Raw genomic sequence first — 24,459 nt, 5'->3', positions numbered from 1 at the left:
GTCAACAGATGGGGATGTTTGTAAGACAGCAACCATCTGCACGAACAGTTCGATGACATTTTTCAGCAGCATAGACTATCAGCTCGGAGACCATGGCTGCGGTTACCCTTGATGCTGCATCACAGACAGGAGCGCCTGCGATGGTGTACTCAGCGACAAACTTGGGTACAAGAATGGCAAAACATCATTTTTTCGGATGAATCCAGGTTCCGTTTACAGCATCATGAAGGTCGCACCCGTGTTTGACATCGCGGTGAACGCACAATGGAAGCGTGTATTCGTCATCACCATACTGGCGTATCACCCGGCGTGATGGTATGGGGTGCCATTGGTTACACGTCTCTGTCACCTCTTGTCAGTATTGATTGCACTTTGAACAGTGGACGTTACACTTCAGATGTGTTACAACCTGTGGCTCTACTCTTCATTTGATCCCTGCGAAACCCTACATTTCAGCAGGATAATGCAAGACCGCATGTTGCAGTTCCTGTACGGGCCTTTCTCGATACAGAAAATGTTCGACTGGTGCCCTGGCCAGCACATTCTCCAGATCTCTCTCCAATTGAAAATGTCTGGTCAATGGTGGCCGACCAACTGGCTTGTCTCAATACGCTAGTCACTACTCTTGATGAACTGTGGTATCGTGTTGAAGCTGCATGGGCAGCTGTACCTGTACACGTCATCCAAGCTCTGTTTGACTCAATGCCCAGGCGTATCAAGGACGTTATTACAGCCAGAGGTGGTTGTTCTGGGTACTGATTTCTTAGGATCTATGCACCCAGATTGTGTGAAAATGTAATCACATGTTAGTTCTAGTATAATATATTTGTCCAATGAATATCCGTTTATCATCTGCATTTCTTCTTAGTGTAGCAATTTTAATGGCCAGTTGTGTATGTCTATACGTGGTGCCGCCATCTTGAAGAAAGATAACGGTCTATTCCAAGAATGAAACTTGTTGCTCACAAAGACTTCCTTAACATACAGCTGATTAGTTAAGCCATGATGTTCAGAATAATTGAACAAGGAGTTAAGCAATTTCTGAGATTCCAAGTTAGTGAAAAATCCAAATGCTGCCTCGGCTAGTAAGATACTAGCTCTCTCTCTCTCTCTCTCTCTCTCTCTCTCTCTCTCTCTCTCTCTCTCTCTCTCCCCCCCCCCCCTCTCCCCCCCCCCCCTCTCCCTCTCTGCCCCCCCCCCCTCCCCCTCCAGCCTAAGCTCACTTGCTAAAGCTGAAGCAACACATTTCAAAGTTATGTCAGAGAAAGAAATTCTGATGTAGGCTACAACAAAGAAAATCTCTTAATATTTTAATGACAAAATCCCAACTACATTACCAAAAAATGTTACATCTGATATATCTTGCACCAGACATTATAAATTGGCTCATGTAGAATAAATGTAACAATGTGAATATGTTGATTGAAAGTAGTTCTTCCAAGTTTAACTTGGCATATAATCCAGTTAACAATATATTTATAATTGGTGATGGTCCTCTCCTTTCTTCTTCATTTTTTATTGTGATAAAATGCAGTTGATTTTAACCTGGTCATCTTATGTTAATAACAAGCCACTAACTGTTACAAGATGGAATCAGAGACAGTGCAAAGTGTATCTAAAGATGAAACTTGGTTGGTCAAGTTCCACACCATCCATACAGAAAGTTCAAAGACTGATTTTATTCCTGGTGTATAGGTGATATCAGTGCCGTAGATATGGTGGCAGCTTGAACTAGTAATTATAAACAACAGATGTGTTTTCAACCACTTGTTGTGATTAGGCAGAGTTAAATAGTGCAAATGCAGCCGTAGAGTGTCAGTGTTGTGTGCCAAACTGCAGTGGAGCAACATCCTTAAATCATTTGTTCGAGACATTTTTCAGAATGTTTTAAATAAGAGAAAAGTGTGTGCAAAGTTTGTCCGGTATACCCAGACTGCTGAACAAAAACAAGATGTGGATGCCTGCCATGATTTGATTGAAATACAAACTGCGGACTTTTCTTTTCTGGAAAAAAGTCACCCCAGGTGATTAGACTTATCAATATCTACCACAAAAAACAGATATTCACATGAAGCATCAATACTTTGATAACATAACCGACATTCAAGCCATTGTGACATTCAAGTTGAACAACATCCCAAAAAAGGACTTTTTCAATAGTTTTGCATGCTTGTATGAACATATTGTGCATTGTAATCAAGTAGGTGGAGACCATGTAGAACATCTGAAGCACTGAAACTGTCATCTTACCTTTTCTCGTCTTTTTATAAATCCAGCCTCGAAACTTTTTGTTGTGACGGGATATGTCAACTGTGACCAGCTTGTACTTTTGCGTATGTGTTATATATTGTGTGGTATCTCCAACTTAACAATTTTAGTGATATGAAATTTAATAAATATATTTTCTTAGCTGTATATGTTTTATTTAAAGCTAGCTTATATGTGCCTGCATATGCTGTAATGCGTTTGTTGTGCACATAGGAACTCCAGCATTATATTAATGTCCCTCCTGAAGATAAAATTCCACAAATTAAAATAGATAATAGTATTAATAGTATTCACTTTCTTTCTGAAAGCTCAAATTTTGTGCCCATGTTTGTTTTCGACATAAATATCTTTTGAAACATTCTTCAATGAGCAAAAGACAATTTCTGTTTTTTTTTTTTACCCAAACATGTTTAGATGCTATTTCACGATCTTCAGTGGGATTCCTTTATTGTTCTTTTCCACAGAAAGTAAATGTTACATAAATAAACTAAAAGCTTTGGAATCATGGTCTTCATATTCCAGAAGTTTTTACAAAATATATACCTTTATAGCTAATGCTGTCGATCCTGTAGCTGTCTGGCTTCTGCATTGCAACTAACATTAGAATACAGTTTCTGATTTGCAGCTGCATCTGCGTTTACTATGGCCTGTATTTCCTCTTTAATGTATAAGATATCTTGCATGTGACTGTATTCATAATGTATTTTTACTCAGTGTCACAGATATTGAAGCTCATTATTTTGCTCCATACATTCTTGTCTTTCAAAGGCCTGAATAGTTTTATTTAATAAGAGGTAATATATGTGAATGTAGACTCTCCCAGTGTATATTACTAATGAATAGCGCTCAGGTGTCCACCCAGGTGGTAGTGTTAAAATACCACCATGATTCGACAAAAGTTATAATCTTCTGACAAAGAGTATGATACTCATTGAAACATCACAGTACGATAATGCTGCAACCTGAATGGAAACCTGAGAGCTTTTCATGAAGAGGTAATATAGCTTAAAGTTTTTATCAAACATCAAGTCAGGCATATTTTCAATAAATAACAAAATTATATTCACATATTTAACTATTTTCAAAGATACATGTATTAGTTTCATACTATTAAACATTTTTCACACATTTTAAGGATTTAATTTGCTTTTTATACAGTTCTTGCATCAGAAATCACACTATTTGAAGACCATATGGAAGTGGAGGAAACACAAGATATGGAGCAGGTAACTAGCACATTCAGCAGAACACCAGTACAGACACAGAGTCAGCATCAGCTGGAACAACAACAGCAGCAGCAAAAGCAGCTCTTAGGGCAACAAGGGGAACAAGAGCAGAGTCATCTTATGCATCAGCAAGTACATGAACAAAGGCAAGATGACCAGACTCATATACTCCAAGATCTGCAGACACCAGAACAACTGCAGCAGCAACAACAACAACAACAACAGCAACTACAACCACTGCAGGAGCAGTGCTTTTGGCAACAGGAGGAGCACCAGCAGGACAAGAACGATCCGCAGCAGTGTCAAAATGAAGCTCCAACAGAACATGTTACAGACATGCAAACAGATGATGAACCAGCTGGGGAAATGAGAAGCTCCAGTCAACCTTTAAGTGACAATAGTGATATATGTGGTAAGTAACATCATCCACTATATATTTACTGAATAATTAATTATGTCTATGTTGTATACATTTTGGCTGGGATTAAGTAGAGTTTATGAAGTAAATGAAAATCATAGATGGTAAATAAATGTCTGTGGCGAGTTATTAATTTGGTATGGGAGAGTCCTGGGTGCAGTACAGTATAATAGGAATAAAGGTAACCACTCACTGTGGAGGTGAAGCAAGATTGTCCAAAAGCTCAACAACATTTTCCACACACACACACACACACACACACACACACACACACACACACACAGTTACATTGTACGAGGTGAGTGCCGAGGGAAATCTCAGAGAAAAGAGGATTTGTCATGTCTAGATTAAATATACCAGCAGTTTCTTATTATATTAACAACTGGAATCATATGCTTTTGAGTTGCTGGTAATGGAGACTCATTTATACTCTTTACATTATGAAACTTCCCACTAGAAATCTCCAAATATTTCTTGATTAAATCAAAGGATGGGAAATCCAGAATGAATTAACAACAATATGAGCTTGGATAGATTGCTGATCACCACATAGAGGAGGCATTGACTGGCATGCACAGTCAAATGTAGACCAAGTTACCAGACAAAGTCCTTCATCAGATGAAACAAACACACACACACACACACACACACACACACACACAAAGGGCCATAGTTGCTTCAGCTCCCATAGTTTTATGAAGTTCCAATAGGGGACAGCTCTATATATAGCCTTCAAAATGGCATCTGTAAAGGAGGTGCATTCCAAGCTGAGAGCTATCATTGAGTTTCTTTTGGTGGCAAAATCTGAGCATCATAGAGATCTGTAGGTGCTTTCAAAAGGTCTACAGAGACCTGGCAGTGAATGAAAGTTGTTGGGTGAGGTCTCTCATCACCACAACGAGGTTGAGGAAACCTCTCCGATCTGCCACGTGCCAGCCAGTGGCCCGATGTGACTCCGGTAATGTTGGATCACATGGACACTTTCATTTGAGATGATTGATGGATCACAATCAAACACATCACTGCACAACTGGACATCTCTGTTGATAGTGCTGACACACTCATCCACTTGTTGGGGTACCGTATTTACTCAAATCTAAGCCGCACTCGAATCTAAGCCACGCCTGAAAAATGAGACTCGAAATCAAGGGCAAAAAAAAATCCCGAATCTAAGCCGCACCTGAAATTTGAGACACGAAATTCAAGGGGAGAGAAAAGTTTTAGCCCGCACCTCCATATCGAAACAAATTTGGTCCATTGTCATATGAGACCAAATTTAGGTCGAATGAATGACGATACAGGTACAGTAGTTTGGTTCGAGTCGTAAGCTTAGCAGTTAAGCTTTACCAGGTAGCCATTGCTATGCATCAGGCGCTCCGTCTGTATTTATACGGGTACCCTTCCTTTTCACGTGCTTCGTCTGGTTTGAATAGATTGCTTATTTTTCTTTGATCTAATAAGTGCTGTTCTCTTTGTTATAGGTGTTTACGTTACTCTAAGCTGAAAATGCATTATTGTGCTGTGTCATGCATTGTTTGTCACATTCTGATACTGTGTATTTACGAACTGTCGCCGCTCGCAGCATGGCTTGCTTTTGTGCGAGCTACCGCCGCTTACAATAAAAAAAAAAAGAAAGGAATTGTTTCATTAGCGAAACAATGGCAAGAGACTGCTATTTGTTGTTACTTACACTGCTGCTTTCTTTGATAATGATCAACAAGAGCCAAATAATAGACTGTGTATGATAGAAGATGTTCTGAATGAGAGTTTAGTGAAAATTTTTCTCCGTTTGAAAATCTTTGCAGACGCCACTTTTGTACATTACATTCAGCACAGAAATAAGAGTCATCTTAGATTTAAAAATCTAGTCAATTGCCGTGCTTCATTTCTGACTGTATCACTATTAGGCATAAGAATAATACGAATATAAACATGACATGATATGTATATTCTTCCGCGTTTGCTGTTGTCTCACACTAGTTTCGTAGTTTATTGGGCAGACAGAATTTAAATGAGATAGCAGCAAACATGAAAGAATACGTGGCAAAATGTTTATATTCGTATTATTCTTATGGTGAAGAGAATACTGCATGTGAGTCACAGTTCATAATAGTTCCTATTAACAACCATCTCTTCTCACGGGTAGGAAAAAATTCAGAACAGAGAGTTGGCCATATTGACAAACATCTCAAACATTCTTTCCAGTCGGATTTTCGTAGTACATTGATATGCTGCTACATTCGAAGATGAACAGTACGGAATTTGTATTTACTTCGTTGGATAATGTATGAAGGTGCAGTGGTCGAAACTCGGGACGGAGAAAAAGAGCTCGTCTTCCACCTTTTTTTTTTTTTAATTTATTTACTGGCGCAGAGATTTTGGCGCCAGTATTTATCTTTGTGCCTGCAAAACCTGCCTGTGTAGCGCTACATATATTCGACGGCAGAAGTTAAGCTGTGGCGGCACCTACCAACATTTTTCAGAACTTCCGCTTACTTTGCACTCGATTCTAGGCCGCAGACAGGTTTTTGGATTACAAAAACTGGAAAAAAAGTGCAGCTTTGATTCGAGTAAATACGGTACTCAAAGGTGTGTGCACACTGGGTTCCTCGCCACCTAACAAAATGAAACATGGGTTCATCACTTCAAAACAGAAACAAAACAGCAGCCCGTTGAGTGATGACATACCACCTCTTCTCAGAAGAAAAAGCTTGAAGCCACACTCTCAGCTGGTAAAGTCGTGATGACAGTGTTCTGGGACTCTGCAGGGGATATTCTGTTTGATGTCCTCCCTCATATTGCAAAAATCAACTTTGAAGTGTATTGTGCTGCTCTCGGGAAATTGAAGAAATAACTTCAGCATGTTCATCGACACAAAATTGCAAATGAACTTCTCTTTCACCATGACAATGCAAGGCTTCACACAAGTCAGCACACCTGAGAGCGGCTCACAAAACTTCATTGGACTGTTGGCCCAATGAAGGATATACTCTGCAGGAAGCAGTACACAGATGATGGGGATATTATGGATGCAGCAAGACACTGGCTCCAACATCAACCAGTAGAGTGGTACCGTGCTGGCATATAGGCCCTCCCAGTAAGGTGGCATAAGGCTGTTGCATTAAATGGAGGTTATGTTGAAAATAGGATTTTGTAGACAAATAAATGGGGAATAGGATGATGCATTGGAACACTGAATAAAACTAACCTGCTTTCAGAAAAAAATGTGTTGCATTACTTATTGAATATCTCAGGGAAAGACTTAAATGGAGGGTGTGGGGACAGTGGGTTACTGGAGATTGAGACTAGGGTGATGACAGGAGCAAAGGATGTGTTGCAAGGATAATTTCTACTTGTGTAGTCCAGAGGTTGCTAAGATGCTATGTATTCTCAAAATTATTATACGGAATGGAAGCGTGGACATTGAAAAAGAAGGACATGAACAGTTTAGAAGCTTTTGAAATGTGGGCATATAGAAGAATACTTAGAATTAGTTGGGTGTCGAGGATTACTAATCAAGATGTCCTAAGAAGAATGGGAAAGGAAAAAGAATTAATTAAAATTATTAAAGTAAGGAAGCTGCAATATTTAGGCCATGTTATTAGGGGAGTAAATTACAAAATATTGCAAATAATACTAGAAGGGAAAATTTGTGGGAAGAGAACGAGGGGTAGAAGACGGACATCCTGGATTGACAATTTAAAAAATTGGTACAACTGTTCAACGTCAGAACTCCTTAGATCAGCCAAATCAAGATCAGAAATTGCCATGATGACAGCCAACCTTCTTAGAGGAGACGGCACATGAAGAAGAAGAAGTCCAGAGAAGCCAGTAGCATATGGAAGAATCCAGATGGCTTGGATTGTGAAGCAGCCATTGGAAGTGAGCATGTTATGCTCAGCTGCATGTTGTGCCACCAGATATTAAATTTATTCTTGACAACTATTTATCTGTGGCCATTCATCATTGTGGACAACTGGTTGGTAGCCATACTGGCGTAAGAAGCTGTCCATTGTGTGCAGCAGGGTTGACATATGACATGGCATGTTTCGCAGGTGGCCCCATCTCTGGCGGTATAGGATAAGTCTGTGACAGAACTGGAGTATGAAATGCTGAGTAGCTGGATTTCGCAGGTATCAGAGTCTTCCACAGGGATATGATCCTTGTGACAAGTAGTTGGGAGTAGGAATGGCATAGGGATGGGCTAGGATTTTGTATATGTGGGGTGGGCAATGAAACACCAATTTACAAGTGGTGGGAAGGATCTTGGACAGGATGTCCCTCATTTAAGGGTATGATGCTAGAGAATAAGAATATGGTTCAGTTGTTCCAGTCTATGATGACATTGGATGACAAGTGCAGTGCTCCTTTGTATCTGATTCTTGGGTGGTGGGGGAAGGATTGTTGATGTGTGAGGATATGGCATGGGAAATATGCTTGTGGACTATGTTTGGAGAGAAGTGTCTGCCAATGAAGCCCCTCATAGAACCTTTAGCATTCTAAGGAAGGGAGTTCCTGTTGCTGCAAATACATCATCCACAGGTTGCCAGGCTGTAAGGGAGGAATTTTTTAGTGTGGAAGAGATGGCAACTGTCAAAATACAGGTACTGTTGGTGCTTAGTTAGTTTTACTTGGTTGTGGATGGAGCCATGAGACAGGTGTTCAGATTCATTTATAGTATCTTCATGATCTGGACTCGGGGCCAAAACACCCTATCCTCATTCCTTCACAACCCTATCACCTTCATTCACATGAGCTTCACCTGGTCCTCCTCAATCTAACTTGCTGCTTCCTAGATGTTGACCTCCACAGAGAGTTCTTTCACACAACACTTTCACTGCAAAGTGCTCCAAAACCACAGAACACCACATGTGATGGAACCACCCTTGATTTTGTAGCCTTGTTCTTGGCAGCACTGATCTTGATCACTGTGAAGCTGAAAGTTTAAATGAGTATTGGGTGGTGTTTGCTTAAAGATGTATACAACACCATTTTTCATATGACATCAACACACCAATTTCATTCCTTTCAAAGTTCAGTTATTAAACACAATGACTTGTTTTTATGAGAAATTATTAGCACCACTTTCCAGAATACGCACCCACAATTACAGCTGCAAAGTTAATTGTTCTGTTGTGGTACAGAACAAACAGTGCACATTAATATGAAATCATCACAGTTCACAATTAACACAGTCTTGCTCACAATTAACACAGTCTTGCATTTATTTATTGAACAAATGTTTAGACTTTGTTGGTTTGATTATCACAGTCCATAATTAGCATCATCATGTCCAACAACAGATCACTTCTGTGACAATAACATTTCACAGTAGTTGTTGATCTAACACAGTCCATTTGGTGTCCAAATTTTTACATACAGAATGAACAAATTTGTTGCATGGGCTAACACTGAGGGTGTATACAACACACATTTTCAAACCATGGACTGGCAGTTTTTGGTGACATCCGACTACTTGTAGATAGGCATAAGAACAAACAGTTATTTTGAAAACTACATAATGCTTTGAAATTTGGCTAAGTTGGATTTTACTGATTTTTATGAACTACAAGATTTTTGATTTACAGAAAATGATGTTGGTCAGAAATTTTGATAAATATAGGGTCTATTATCCTTACACATTGTGAATCCCCTTATTTATATGAATGAGTGCCTCATTGCAAATGAGAATAAATTATCTGAAATTATTAATTGATGCGTTAATCAACTAATGCTGTATATGATTTTTTGCAGACAAATTAAGGTAAAAAAGATATGTAGTCAATGTTTGGAAACTAACATTCATTGTTAAAAAAAACTGCAATGGAAAATGAGTCTGCTTGTAACCCTTGATGTTAATTACTGCAGAAGATAATTAGTTTTAGCTAATTTAAAATACTTTACAGGAAAGCCACAATGCTTAGCTTTCAAATGGTGTGGGTGGTCCTTCTCAGGTATGAGTACTGGTTCACAGGCTTTTGCATGTAGCAGACTGCACCATCAAGTCTAATTACCTGTAACTTTTAATTAACTATGCCCTAACGAGAAGTAATTACACAAAAGGAATAAGAACACTTGGAATGAGAATCTGAATAATAAATTTAAGAAAAATTTTAAAAATTGAGATTTTTATGTGGGTGTTACTTGCCAACAGATAAATGTACTGAAAATAAGAATTAGTGAAAAAATTCATTATTTATGGGTGTAGAAGAACATAACAGATGATAAGAATCCATCTGCTGTGTCACAACCTTAGTGCTTAATTAATCAAACAGTGTCATCTTTTCTCCTATACAAGTTCCATGAAACATGTTGACACAATGCTGCAATCTTGGGCAGTAATCGCATGATGTCACAACTCAACCATTGGTAGTCGTCAATAAACAATTCAGCTGTTTCAGTTGACTAAATAAATTTATGTTTGAAAATTAAATATATCTTTATAGCCCCTGAGGATGTCTTCTGCAGAAGTAGACAAAATTTTGGGTTCAATAACATGTGTTAGACCACAGCCTATTGCCCATAAAACCAGTATTATCAACGATATAATGATATACCATATTTATGTGAATCTAATGCTCCATCGAATGTAATGCGTACCCCAATTTTAAAAATTAAATTAATAAAAAACAGTAATTTTGGCACATCACTGGTAGGGTATTTTTCTATTGTTGAAATTTATTTTACAATGCTAACTTTATGTCAAAAAGTAGTGAATGTATACATGAACTATAAAAAATAACAATAATTTATTTTTAAGTTACTCATTATGGTAATAAGTGACATTTTTATTATTAAAAAAGAATGCCTAACTTGATTACCTATATGACATACAAAGAAACATACTGTAAATTGCAGGCATTACTCATCATTATTCACTAATGTCATCATTACTGGAATCCTTGGAAGAGCCTATATCAGAAGTAGATTCATTTCCTCCTTCCCTGCCATCCTCAGTGTAGTTCCAGAGCACATCATCTTCACTGCCATCCAGAGTATTTGAAATACAGCGTTTCTTGAATGATTTTACAATCATTGGTGCTTTGATGCACCTCCAGGCAGCGGAAACCCAATGTGCGATAATGTTGGGTGCAGGATGTTTAATTTTGCCTGTTGGAGTCAGTTCACGATTTGGTTCACAAAACCACTTTTCATACTGTTCCTGAATGTAACGTTTGAAAGCTTTATTTATACTAACGTCCAGGGGTTGTAATACAGGAGTCATTCCTCCAGGAATAATAACGAGGTCACTGGGTAGGCTGTGGATCTCCTTTTTTATGTCATCAGTGAGATGACCATGAAATGCATCAAGTAAAGTCAATGATGGTTGCTTGGAAAGCCCACCAGGATGGAGTTCCCATATGTTTCAGAGCCAGTCAAGCATCAAAGTTTCAGTCATCCATCCCTTCTCTTGATTCTGTACAATGATGTCATCAGGGAATGGCTTTTCATTTTTTGGAGTCTTGGGACTTGTTTTTTGCTTGAAGATTAAGAAAGGGGGAGTTTGTTCCCATCTGCTGTGATTGCCAGCATTTCTATTACATGCTGTTTTTCACACCCAGGTGTTTTGATGGTAACTTCTTTTGTACCCTTCTCGTCAGTCATATTTATGTGGCATATCAAACCAAATTGGAGTTTCATCAGCATTGCCTATTTGGCCCATCGAAAAATCCTTCTCTGTCTAAAGTGTGATAATACACTGCTGAAATTCTTGAAGTTTCTTCTCAAAATCCTGTGGAAGCGTTTGGCATATTGTTTACGGCATCACAGAGATAAGCCTGCTCATTTCAAAAAGTGAACAACCCAACCCCAGCTAGCCTTAAACACTTGCTTCGGTATATTAAGAGATGCAGCCATCTCTTTTGCTGTTTTTATTATGGTGTCGCTGGTCACAGGTTGCCCATTCTTCCTGCTTTCTCAGATGAATTCCAAAACATGTACTTCAACTTCAGGATGTCTTCCTTTACGAGGTCCAGTGAATTTTTTTCTAGTTGCGGTAGTTGCAAATAATCCCAATTACTGTTTCTTCCATAAGTGAACATTACTCTCAGCTATATGAACTTTCTTCCTGCCCTTGTGTTACCACATTTTTCAGCATAAAGAATTACTTTACACTTGAAAGTAGCTTCATACGATATTCTTCTCTGCTTGCCTTTCATTTCGTGGCTGCCTAATGCAAACACAATGCAAAGTACTGTAGTAGGCCAACAATAATATAACGAGGTTGAGAAGTATAACAATGGGTTGTAATGTATGGGACAGTACCTAAATTTCAATAATTTCCTATCATGGCAGTAATGAATTTTGTTCTGACGTCTGTGAACAGAATTCAGTACTGGAAATATATACCAGCTCTTTTAACTCGATAACCTCTTACCCGATTTATGTCTGCCTTTCTTTGATTTACAGATACCGTACCTATATTTTTGTGCTAGAGTTTAATAAATGTTTTGCTGCTTCAGATCACATAGAGTAAGAAATACCAGTGAATGATTCAAGTTTGCACTTGAATCTAATGCGCCATTGAATCTTATGCATATACCAACTTTGAGTACTTCGTATGGTTTTTTTTTTTTTTTTCTTTTTTTTCTTTTTTTTTTTTTTTTTTTTAAAAAAAAAAGTGCACACTAGACTCATGTAAATATGGTAAATGTTAATCCAGTCTCAAATTCCCTCTATCACCATAAAGCACAAGTAGCTACACTTACCTGATCACAGCAAATTGGTCTCAAGGGAAAGAGAGTGGTTACTGAATAATAAAAATAGTATCGAGACAGCATTATCGGAACCTGACTGGGCTGTGTTGTTTGTATGTGACAATATGCTTACAATTTGATAAAGGACAAATACAGTTTGCACATATATAAGATAAATGAGCTCTAAGGATAAATGCAATGAAATATCAAACAGTACATGATTGCATGCAGAATATGCAATTATACTCAGCATTATCATGTACTATTTGGTGTAATATGTTTATAGATCCTTTGGGTTATTGATATGTATCTTTCATATTTCTATACTATGTTTGTCTTTTATCAGTTTATGAGCACATCTTCCTTCAGGTAATGTGACATAATGTATATCTCATGTTTATTCCTTTTTTTTTCGACCACACTGGCTGGAGACAATGGCCCTGTGTGTGTGAGTTGTGAATGTGTGTGTGTGTGTGTGTGTGTGTGTGTGTGTGTGTGTGTGTGTGTGTGTGTGTTTTCTATTTTTGAAGAAGGACTTTTTTGTCTGAAAGCTTAAATGTCTAACAATCTTCTCATTGTGTTTATCTGTGACTCAACACCTTCTCTTAACATGGTAAATAGCGAACTATTCTTTTCATAATATTAACACTATTGCATCCCGGATATTCCACTGTTTGTTTATTCCTGTTTTCTTACAACAGCTTTAATGATGGAATCGGCCAATACGATTAGTTTGAAGAAATAAAGTGCAACATAGACAAAACATTTTGTGTACAATTGCATCATGGTCACAGACCTTTACAAAGACTACCTGACTTCCATAATCAAAATATCTTGTTGCAAGAAAAGGAAATTTTTGAAACAATTAGGGCAAGCAGAGAGGAAGGAGTGATTTCATATTTTAATAAATTGTGTAAAATCTGAGGAAAAGTGGCTAAAACGTCAAAAGAATTCTGATAATGTGTAAATTAACAATCCATATAATAAAATTAAATCCAAATGGGGACTAATTATAAGAGAAACAGCAAAACCAGTTAAGAAAAGGGAGGATTTAGTATTAAAGAAAAGACTCAAATAATCAGTAATGACAATCAGCTGGGCAACATGTTTAATCATCACTTCCTGGAAGTGCCTCAGAAGATTGTCACCGACAGGTCAAGGGATAAAGTAAAAAAATACATGCATTGAGCAGTGCCACGTACGTACATACATCCAAATCACAATGATACCATGCTCTGTCAAATGAATTGTGATTCTCACAAACTTCCCCAAAAGTAAAACTGTCATTGGCTTGATAATATCTCAAGTAAATTACAAAAATCCTCTTCTTCATGTATAACATCTTTAATCTTCTTTCAGTTGATGAGACATGTATTTACTCGAATCTAAGCCGCACTCGAATCTAAGCCGCACCTGAAAAATGAGACTCGAAATCAAGGAAAAAAAATTTTCCCGAATCTAAGCCGCACCTGAAATTTGAGACTCGAAATTCAAGGGGAGAGAAAAGTTTTTGGCTGCACCTTCAAATCGAAACAAAGTTGGGCCACTGTAGTATGAGACACAACTTAGTTCGAATGAATGACGATACAGCTGCAGTAGTTTGGTTCGAGATGTAAGCTTAGCAGTTAAGCTTTACCAGGTAGCCATTGCTATGTGTCAGGTGCTCCGTCCGTATTTATATGGGTACCCTTCCTTTTTCACGTGCTTTGTCTAGTTTGAATTGATTGCTTATTTTTCTATGATATGATAAGTGCCATTCTCTTTGTTATAGGTGTTTACGTCACTCTAAGCTGAAGATGCATTACTGTACTGTGTCATTCATTGTTTGTCGCATTCTGATAATGAGTGTTTACGGTAGGGTGACCAAATTATTTTCTGTGAAAACCGGGACACATTCACCCTGGTGCCAATGGACACCTCATTCCACATGTAGCCAGGTTTCTTCATTTTAAATATTAATGTTTTGTTGATGCATTTTGTTAACCCAATTATAACTAATAAGAGGATACAAATGATTGATATAATCTAGATTATCTGTATAATTAATGACATTTAATAAACGTATACAGTAATAAAGAAATGTATTACGATATTACAAAATTTTACAGCCATTCAACTTTTAATCAATTAATATTAACATGATCTTTAATATTACTGAGCACTTGTAGATGGAATTGACTGTCCTTGGAGAAAAGGTTATTTTTCACTGCCTCCAGCCTTCTTGATCACGTCTTTGTTCTTAGAGACACAGTGATAAAACTCGGCACAATCCATTTTGTAGTTGTACAGGATCTGCAGGATTGCTTCAAGAGAGTCCACCTCCATTCTGTTTCTTTCATCAGTCCACTGGATATTCATGAACGAAAATATTCTTTCCACATTTGGCATTATGGCCTGGGATTGCAAATAAATACCTTGCAATTATTACCAACTCAGAGTAATGCTGAAGACAGTCACAGCTTTTAAAAAAACTCACCCACTTCTCATGACATTCCAATGGCGTTTCCCCCCCCCCCCCCCCCCCCACCACCACCACCACTTGTGAAAACTTTCTTCAATAAAATTTGTCAGTATGCCGAACTGATCAAAGAGAATGGAATCATCAATTTCAATCTCTTTACTCTTCAAATAAGAAACTGTCTCTTCAAGACTTTCCCATTTTGGCACTCTCTTCAGTAACATCCAATCAAACACCGGCGATGAGGGTAAATATGAGGCGCTCCACTTGCTGAGATATTCTACACAAGTGTCATAAAACTTGTTAACTTCTTCTCTAAAACTCCTTTCCGCTGCTTCTGATACTTCTGCTCTTTTAAGGACAGATTTAACATTAAAAGAAATGAACTGCTGTTCTCTCCTCTTAGTAAGAGTTTCTAGAGTATTTTTCAAAACATCATTTACCTCTATTACACTTTTCGTGCTTCCCTCAATTTCCTTTATCCCATTCTGCAAAGTGCTAAAATGACTGTGAATGAACCATAAGTAGGCTTTACTTAAAGGGTTACTGAAAAACTGAACCAATATTTTGGGGGCTTTATCTTCATTTAGGAAAAAATCTTTTAACGGTTCAAACAGACGGATTACTCTTTCAACTGCTGGAAACAGTGATAACCAGCGAGTTTTTGAGTGACACATTACATTCATGTATTCAGTTCCGTCCACAGCTCATGGTCATGCGGTAGCGTTCTCACTTCCCACGCCCGGGTTCCTGGGTTTGATTCCCGGCGGGGTCGGGGATTTTCTCTGCCTTGTGATGACTGGGTGTTGTGTGATGTCCTTAGGTTAGTTAGGTTTAAGTAGTTCTAAGTTCTAGGTGACTGATGACCATAGATGTTAAGTCCCATAGTGCTAAGAGCCATTTGAACCATTTATTCAGTTCCCACATAATCACAGAACTCCTTAAGCCTCTCTGTTCCAACAGTATATATGTAAAAGTGTGAGTATACCTTCAGGACGATAGTTTCAACATCACAGCTTAAACTGTCAGCAGATGTCTGCACCCTATTGTGTAAAACATGTGCAGGGCACCCTATGCGTTCAATGATTTCATGCAATGTTGCCTTTAATTTGGTAAATACATTGCATTTGCCTTGTCTTTTTAAACCACCAAAGTTTGTGTTGGTGTTGTCTCCACAAAATGCCACACATTTATTTTTCTCAAAATCAAACATTTTGATAGTATTCATACAAAATCTTGAAATTTCGTCAGATGTTTCATTAGGTAGGGAACTCACCTTCAAAAGTTTGGTCTGCTGAACTTCAAACGGAAATATTTTAGTGGCCTTATGATTGCTGGCATCAGTGGATATCCCGTAGAAAGAAGACTTTGTGTGTATTCAAGGCTTTCCTTTACACTCTGGGGAGCAATAACTCCTTTCACTAAGGCTGACACTTTAGTTCTTGCTGAACTAAACTTTTTTGCAATGGAAGAATCATCAAACATAATGCTGTTATGCTTATTAGTACAATCACTAGATCTATAAGTTTGGTGATGTTTTACTGTGTGGTAGGCTAGTGTAAGCTCGGCTGCTCGAACTTTCGTCTCTTCACTTGACTGATGTTTCACAAAATAATTTTGTAGAGTTTTACTGCAGCTCGGTGCATCTGTTAATGTGTTTCTTTGACCTGATGTGATCAACTATGTCGGAACGTCCACCATGACTTATACTAATAAAACAGTTACATACGGAACACTCTGCTTCGTAATCAAAACGACCTTTCTTAATGAAATTCCATTCCTTGGAATAACAGTCACTGAACTTGCAGGCACGTTTCCGCATTGCGTTTCACAGTACTGCAGCAATAATACCACTAATATGAGAAAAAACTATTGCAGTTTGTTTGACAGAACATCAACTACTACACTGTTCTGACAATGAGTGTGTAAGTGGTGTGACAATCGGACGGTTTCACAGCTCTGTTACAATAATACAACTTATTACTTGTTGGCCAAAAAACCTCAAAGTAAATTATTGCCTGAGGGTATCAATACTGATAGTGTGATTACTAGTAAGGGACAATGGAGGTTTTAGACAAATAAGCTAAAATATATTAATTTCTTGTGTTGTATTTCCTTTAATATAGCGAAATCCCAAAAATTTGAGAAATTGTCACGAAATGTATTTAAAAACTGAATTCCGGTACTTCTGAGTGTCCCGAAACAAATTTTCAGGACACCGGAACACAGGGATGAAAACCGGGACAATCCCAGTTTTCCGGGACGTTTGGTCACCCTAGTTTATGGCCTGTCGCTGCTCGCGGCATGGCTCGCTTTTGTGCGTGTTACCGCCGCTTACAATCGTCTCATTAGCGAAACAGTGGCAAGAGACTGCTATTTGTTGTTACTTACACTGCTGCTTTCTTTGATAATGATTAACAAGAACCAAATAATAGACTGCATATGATAGAACATGTTCTGAATGAAAAATTTTCTCCGTTTGAAAATCTTTGCAGATGCCTCTTTAATATATTACATTCTGCACAGAAATTAGAGTCATCTTAGATTTAAAAATCTAGTCAATTGCCGTGCTTCATTTCTGACTGTGTCACTATTACGCATAAGAATGATACGAATATAAACTTGACATGATATGTGTATTCTTCTGCATTTGCTGTTGTCTCACTCTAGTTTTGTAGTTTATTAGGCAGACAGAATTTAAATGAGATAGCAGCAAACACGAAAGAATACGTGGCAAAATGTTTATATTCGTATTATTCTTATGGTGAGGAGAATACTGCATGTGATTCACAATTCATAAAAGTTCCTATTAGCAACCATCTCTTCTCACAGGTAGGAAAAAATTCAGAACATAGAGTTGGGCATATTGACAAACATCCCTAACAGTCTTGCCAGTGGGATTTACGTAGTACATTGAAACGCTGCAACATTCAAAGATGAACAATACGGAATTTGTATTTACTTCGATGGATAATGTATGAAAATGCAGTGGTCGAAACTCAGGGTGGAGGAAAAAACGCTCATCTTCCACCTTTTTTTTTTTTTAATTTATTTACTGACGCAGAGGTTTTGGCGCCAATATTTATCTTTGTGCCTGCAAAGCTGCCTGTGAAGCACTACATGTATTCGATAGCAGAAGTTAGTTGCGGCGGTACCTACCAACATTTTTCAAAACTTCTGCTTACTTTGCACTCGATTCTAAGCTGCAGGTGGCTTTTTGGATTACAAAAACCGGAAAAAAGTGTGGCTTAGGTTCGAGTAAATATGGTATATGCAATGTATTAAATCATGTTTGAAACAAATCACTATCACAGATTATATTTCCAGAAAGGCTGAGAAATTCCATTGTCATACCCTTTTACAAAATAAGAAGTAAAACAGACATTAATAATTACTGACCAGTCTCACTAATGACCTCCTCCTTGAAAATACTGAAAAAGACTCTGTATGCAAGAACAGTTGTATGCCTATTTGAAAATAAAATACTTATGTAATGCGAAGTCATTGGTGGAATTTATTATTATTTTATTATTTATTTTATGGCCTTCATTGGACCACTGTAGTCAAAAATACAAAGTTCTAAACAAGTTGTTATACATGGATACAATTTGGTTCAACAATAACTTAATATATTTAGGTAATATAATTATTAGAGGCTATTCTTATATGAAAGGTGTTTTGCTCTTCTGTCTGCCCAATATTTCTTCATTCTTTCAGATATTTTCTTTCTTTCTTCATCTGAGACAACTCTTCCTGTACTCCTTTTATTGATTTTCATTTGTAGTCTGGTTTGCGGGTCTTGCAGTATTCTGGTTTTCTCTGTCTTGTTTATTAGGTCATCTACTGTAATTTGAAGTTCTTTTATATCTTCCTTAATTTCTGTGATCCATTTAATGTCGCTCTTGCTATTCCACAATTTTTGTATTATTTTTTTACTAATTCTGTTTTCTGGAGTTCTCATCAGATGTCCAAAGAATGAGATGCGTTTCTTCCTGATTGTACTCATGACTGGTTCTATTTTCTTATATACTGTTTCATTTGATGCTATTCTCCAATGTCCATTTATTTTATACTGTTTATTTATACATGTCCTAATTATTCTTCTTTCTATTTTTAGTATTCTGTCAATTTCTGCTGTATTAGTTGTTTTGAAGATAGTTTCAGCTGCATACGTTATTTCTGGTTGTGAACTGTTTTATAGTGTTTTAATTTTGCATCTATAGATAGGCTTTTTTTGTTGTATGTAGTTTTGGTAATGTAATTTGCATAGCTCAGTTTTTTTATTCTATTTTGCCATGATGGCTTCTCATTTAGATTGTATGTTATTATTTCGCCTAAATCTTTAAATTTATCAACAATTTTGATTTCCTGTTCTCCTATTGTAATTTTGTTTGCAAGTGGTGGATCAGTTAGCATAATCTCCATTTTTTCAAATGATATTCTAAGGCCTACTTTCTCTGCTATTTCTTGTAGTGATTTCACTTGTTGCCTGGCTTCTTGAACGGTGTTGGCTAGGAGAGCAAGATCATCAGCGAATCCCAAGCAGTTTAAGCTAATATCATCTTTTGCACTTCCAATTCTTATCCTCTTTGGATTGTCCTTGTACCATTCTCTCATTATGTATTCCAGTGCACAGTTGAAAAGTAATGGTGATAGGCAGTCACCTTGTCTTAAGCCTGTTTTTATGAGGAATGGTTCCGAAATTTCTCCTCTAAACTTCACTTTTGATTTGGTGTTAGTTAGAGTGAGTTGTATTATTTTAATTAGTTTTGGATGGAGTCCTAGATTTCTTAAAATTTTTAATACTGAAGGTCTGTGGAGACAGTCATATGCCTTCTTAAAATCTACAAATGTTATTGCCAGAGTTTTGTTCCGTTTCTTGCAGTATGCCATAATCAATTTTAAACTAATTATCTGCTCTCCACAGCTTCTCCATGGTCTGAAACCACCCTGATATTCCCCTAACTCCTGTTCTAATTGCTCCTTGATTCTTTCATATAGGATCGTGGATAGAATTTTATATGTGCAATCTAGGAGAGAGATTCATCTGTAGTTTTCTGGGTTGCTCTTATCTCCCTTTTTGTGTAGTGGGTGGATGATAGCTGTGGTCCAATGTTCGGGAAATTGTTCTGTTACCCAAATTTTTGTTAGAGCCATGTGTAAGGAGGTCTTGACTGTGTCACTTGCATATTTCCACATTTCAACAAAAACCTGATCTTCTCCACATGCCTTATAATTTTTTTGTTCTTTAAGAATTTCTTCTACTTCTTGGAAAGTTGGAGGGTCTAGTTTGTTGGTTTTTATTGGGGTATTTATGTTGATTTGTAAGGGTTCTTTGGGTTCCTCGCAATTCAGAAGTTTGTAAAATGCTTTTGCCATGATTTCTGCATTTTCCTTGTTACTGTGTGTCATTCTTCCATCTTCATCTTTCAGTATTAGTGTAGGGGCCTCATATTGTTGTAGTGGTTTCCCAGAGATTTGGTAGTAGTTCTTGGAGTTGGTTTTATGATAATTACCTTCTATAGACTTTATAATATCTTTATGAAATCCTCTCTTGATTCTTCTAATATTTTGAGTGAATTTTTTTCTTTCATTTTTTTAGGTTGATGGCATTTTCTTCAGTTTTATGTGTTTGAAACTTTAACCATGCTTGGTGTCTATCTTCATGGAATTTGTCACATTCTGATGTCCACCATGCATGTTTCCTTCGTGGGTTCAAGGGAGCTACATTCTCTGCTTCTTTTTTAAGATTAGGCACTAGTTGTTCTAGATCATCTGTTAATTTGATGGTTTGTGTTATTTGTTGGTTCTTATTATTTTTAATTAGCTGATGTGGGTCAAACCTCCTTTTTATTTTATTAGTTTTTCCGGTCCTCTTCTTTAACGGTGTGAATTTGATTTTAATTTTAACCATATAATGGTCTGAGCCTGTGTCTACTCCTCTCAGTAGTTTAACATTGTGGATCTCCTTATGGAATTTTTTGTCCATACAGACATGGTCTAGCTGCCACTCGCCCTTCCTCCAGTCTGGATGTTTCTATGTTTTAAGTTTACTTGGCTTCCTCTTAAAGTATGTTGATTTAGATATAAGGTTGTGTTCTCTGCAGAGTTCTACAAGTCTTTGACCGTTTTTGTTTGTAAATTTATGTGGACTCCATTTTCCAATTATATCTTTATATTTCCTTTCTTTTCCCAACTGAGCATTGAAATCTCCCAATAAGATTTTTACATTCTTTTTATTTACTTTGTTCACAGTTTGTTCTAGAAGGTCCCAAAATTTATCTACCTCTTCCTTTGTTTTTGTTAGACAATTTTTTTCATTTGTTGGGGCATGAGCATTTATTATTGTATAGGTTTTATTCATTGTTTTAAAGCTTAGAGTCGCAATTCTTGGTGATACTGCTTGGAAATCCGTTACTGAATCTATTATTTTTATGTTTACTAAAAACCCTGTTCCAAACTGGGGACATTGTTTCATTGCTCTCGGTCCTGGTTTCCCATTATAAATTCTGTATCCTTGTGATTCGAATGGGTCCTCTGTGGTGTTTCTCATTTCTTGGATCCCTGTTATTAAAATTTTTTGTTTATTTAGTTCATCTGTGAGCTCCTTGAGTTTTCCGGTCTGAAGTAGTGAGTTTATGTTGTGTGTTGCTATATAATTTATTTGCTCATGTTTAATCTTCTTTCTGTGTTTTAGTGTGCATTTGGATGGTTGCAAACGCTCCGATTCGTTGCTATCTTCTAGTTGACTACCCACCGAATCTGATGTAGCCTTTTCCTGCCTTTTTGAGCAGGACGGTGGAATTTTTTTCCTAAAAGACCTTTCCATTTTTGACTGTCGAAGGTTGTCAACATTAGTTGGAGCAAGCTCCGATTTACAACTCCGGTTGTTAACCGCAGAGGGTGTGTTTGGTCCGCGAGAGCTATTTTATTTCACTCAAGTCCGCCAGTAAACCGGTGAGGACTTCCCTATCCGCCACCTGGGATGCGCCACGTAGGAGTATCACCTCTCCTCCTACTATGACAGCATAGTAGGTTCGTGGCATTGGTGGAATATAAATAATTGAAAGAGTAAAGATAACAACTTATCAAATAGTTGAGGCACTGAGGTATTGATATGAACATATACAAGACTTTACAAATACTTTTTCATAACTATAGGGCAGTCTCCTCTCTCTCTCTCTCTCTCTCTCTCTCTCTCTCTCTCTCTCTCTCTCTCTCACCCACCCCCATGCGCTACATTGGCCCAGACTACACTGGGCAGTACAAGATCATCTCCACTGCTTACTCTTTCAGTGACTGTTTTATGAAAGAGACTGTGCACATCCACATAGGAGATAATGTAATTAAGAAAGTCACAGGATATCAAATCAGCAAGAGTTCAGGAGGCAGCATATGCTATAGCCATTAATACTACAGAGGTTGATACTTACTGTATGTAAAAACATCCACTATCCTCTGATTTGATATCCTGCCTTTCAGCATTTTTACTGAATTTCTACAGAGAATGCAGTTATCAAATTGTTGGTTCTGATAGCCATGACAAGATATGTGCACACATTTTTTGTCTATGCCAATTAATGCTCCTATTGAGCTCTTCCACCAAGAATTGACATCACTTGAAGATAATGAGCAGGTACTTCATTGGCATATCACATAGTCTCATAACATTGTCTTTTGCAACATCACCCAAGAGCCTCAAAAATTTTGTTGTTTTGCAAAAATATTTCTAATCACAATTACAGGGGGGGGGGGGGGGGGGGGGTCAAAAAGTTTCCAGACTAACTGATAACGAATGACAGAAATTTCATAATAGCAAGTTATTTTTCAATATAATACCCATGTACATTAATAGACTTGCGGGCACACTCAGATAACTTCTGCATACCATTCAAATAAAAGGTCTTTGGTTTCGGGTCCAACCAAGCGTTCACAGCATCAATCACTGTCAAATTGTCATCCTTTGAGGTCTCTTTTGAAACCGCAGTCATGCAGAGTTTCCAGCGTTGTGAGGGCCTTCTGCGCTGGTGCGTTGTCCTGGTGCAAAAGAATTTCATGCGGCACTTTTCCGCACATTTTTTGCTTTATCTCTTGTCTCAAATGGCGCAGGAGGGTGCAATAGTATGATGCATTGATAGTTATGCACTTTTGCTAGTAATCCACCATAATTACCCCTTCTGAATCCCAGAAGACCGATGCCATCACATTACTGGCTGATTTTTGCACCCGGAATTTTATTGGGGTAGAGGATGAAGGATGTTTCCATTGTTGTTACTGTTGTTTTGTCTCAGGATCAAAGTGGTGAACCCATGTTTCGTCCATTGTCACATACCTTGCAAGAAAGCCGTCTTCATCCACTCCAAATTGGTGGCGATTCCTTCACAACACTGCACACACTCCCATCCCTGGTCTACATTCAAGTCTTTCAGGACTCACTGAGATAAAACAGTCCACATTCCCAAAATATCCACAACAATATCAGGGGCACACCCATGGGAGATTCCAAATGTGGTTTCAATGTGGTGCAATGGTGTTCGATGATCCCGCAAAATCGTATCATGTATTGTAGCCACTGTTTCATCAGTGGCAATGGCGACAGGCCTTCTGCTCCTTGGCGCATCTTCCACACTCGTTCTTCCACATTTGAAGTCAGACACCCAGTTTTTTAGTGTTGCATAAGACACAGAGGGTTCCTTAGTGTATTCTGCGTGTCCTCTGTAATTTCCTTGGGCGTCATTCCATTCAAATGAAGATATTCAATCCCAACACGTTTCTTGATTCTCTTACACTACAGTACACAACGCATCCTAGTGACAAAACTAATGAAGCTGGAACCACAAAATTTGACTTGCATACCTACAAAAGGGCACCATAAAAGTAGGTGGTGTTGTTTGTGCGAGACATTACAGTAACTATCTCGCGCTAGAAACTTTTTGATTGCCCCTCTTACACTAGGGTTAAAGGTGATATAGTTAGGTAGAAAGTAAGAGGGATAGTTACAAAGTTTTAATCATCACCTCGAAAAAGTCAAACTGCAATCATGAGACTTAGTGGTGGTTTTAGTCCTTCTCTACAAATTCACTCTTCAATTTATCACATTTTCCATACAAGAGAATTGTGTGAGAGCTTTGTTGTAGAAGTCTGTGTTATAGCTGTTTAGAAAATGTTCTACCCAATAATCGCACAGTGTTAAAGATGGCGGTCATTAAAGGTGTGCAATTCATAATCTCCGCTTTTAATTGAGGGGGGGGGGGGGGGGGGGGGGAACGCATATGTAAGTGTTCCCTGTGTGAGCAATATAATGCTGTTTATGATAATCTGTGTGTGCCATGCCATATTTTAATAAAAAAAAACACTGGAAGTCAAGATGAATTACCGGATAAACCACATGTA

General features: G+C 37.7%; 1 protein-coding gene across 1 annotated transcript in view; it reads left to right on the top strand.

Annotated features, from left to right (window-relative positions):
- The window catches only part of LOC126419228 (bromodomain-containing protein DDB_G0280777-like), a 360,686-nt gene that overhangs the window by 218,720 nt on the left and 117,507 nt on the right, over window positions 1–24,459 (top strand). Inside the window, exon 10 of the mRNA XM_050086365.1 lies at window positions 3,427–3,906. Coding sequence (XP_049942322.1) covers window positions 3,427–3,906 — 480 coding nt within the window. The remainder of the gene's footprint in view (window positions 1–3,426; window positions 3,907–24,459) is intronic.

This window comes from Schistocerca serialis, chromosome 9 (genome assembly GCF_023864345.2).
Source record: "Schistocerca serialis cubense isolate TAMUIC-IGC-003099 chromosome 9, iqSchSeri2.2, whole genome shotgun sequence".
NCBI classification, from domain to species: domain Eukaryota; kingdom Metazoa; phylum Arthropoda; class Insecta; order Orthoptera; family Acrididae; genus Schistocerca; species Schistocerca serialis.
This window is presented reverse-complemented; position numbering and strand designations above follow the sequence as displayed.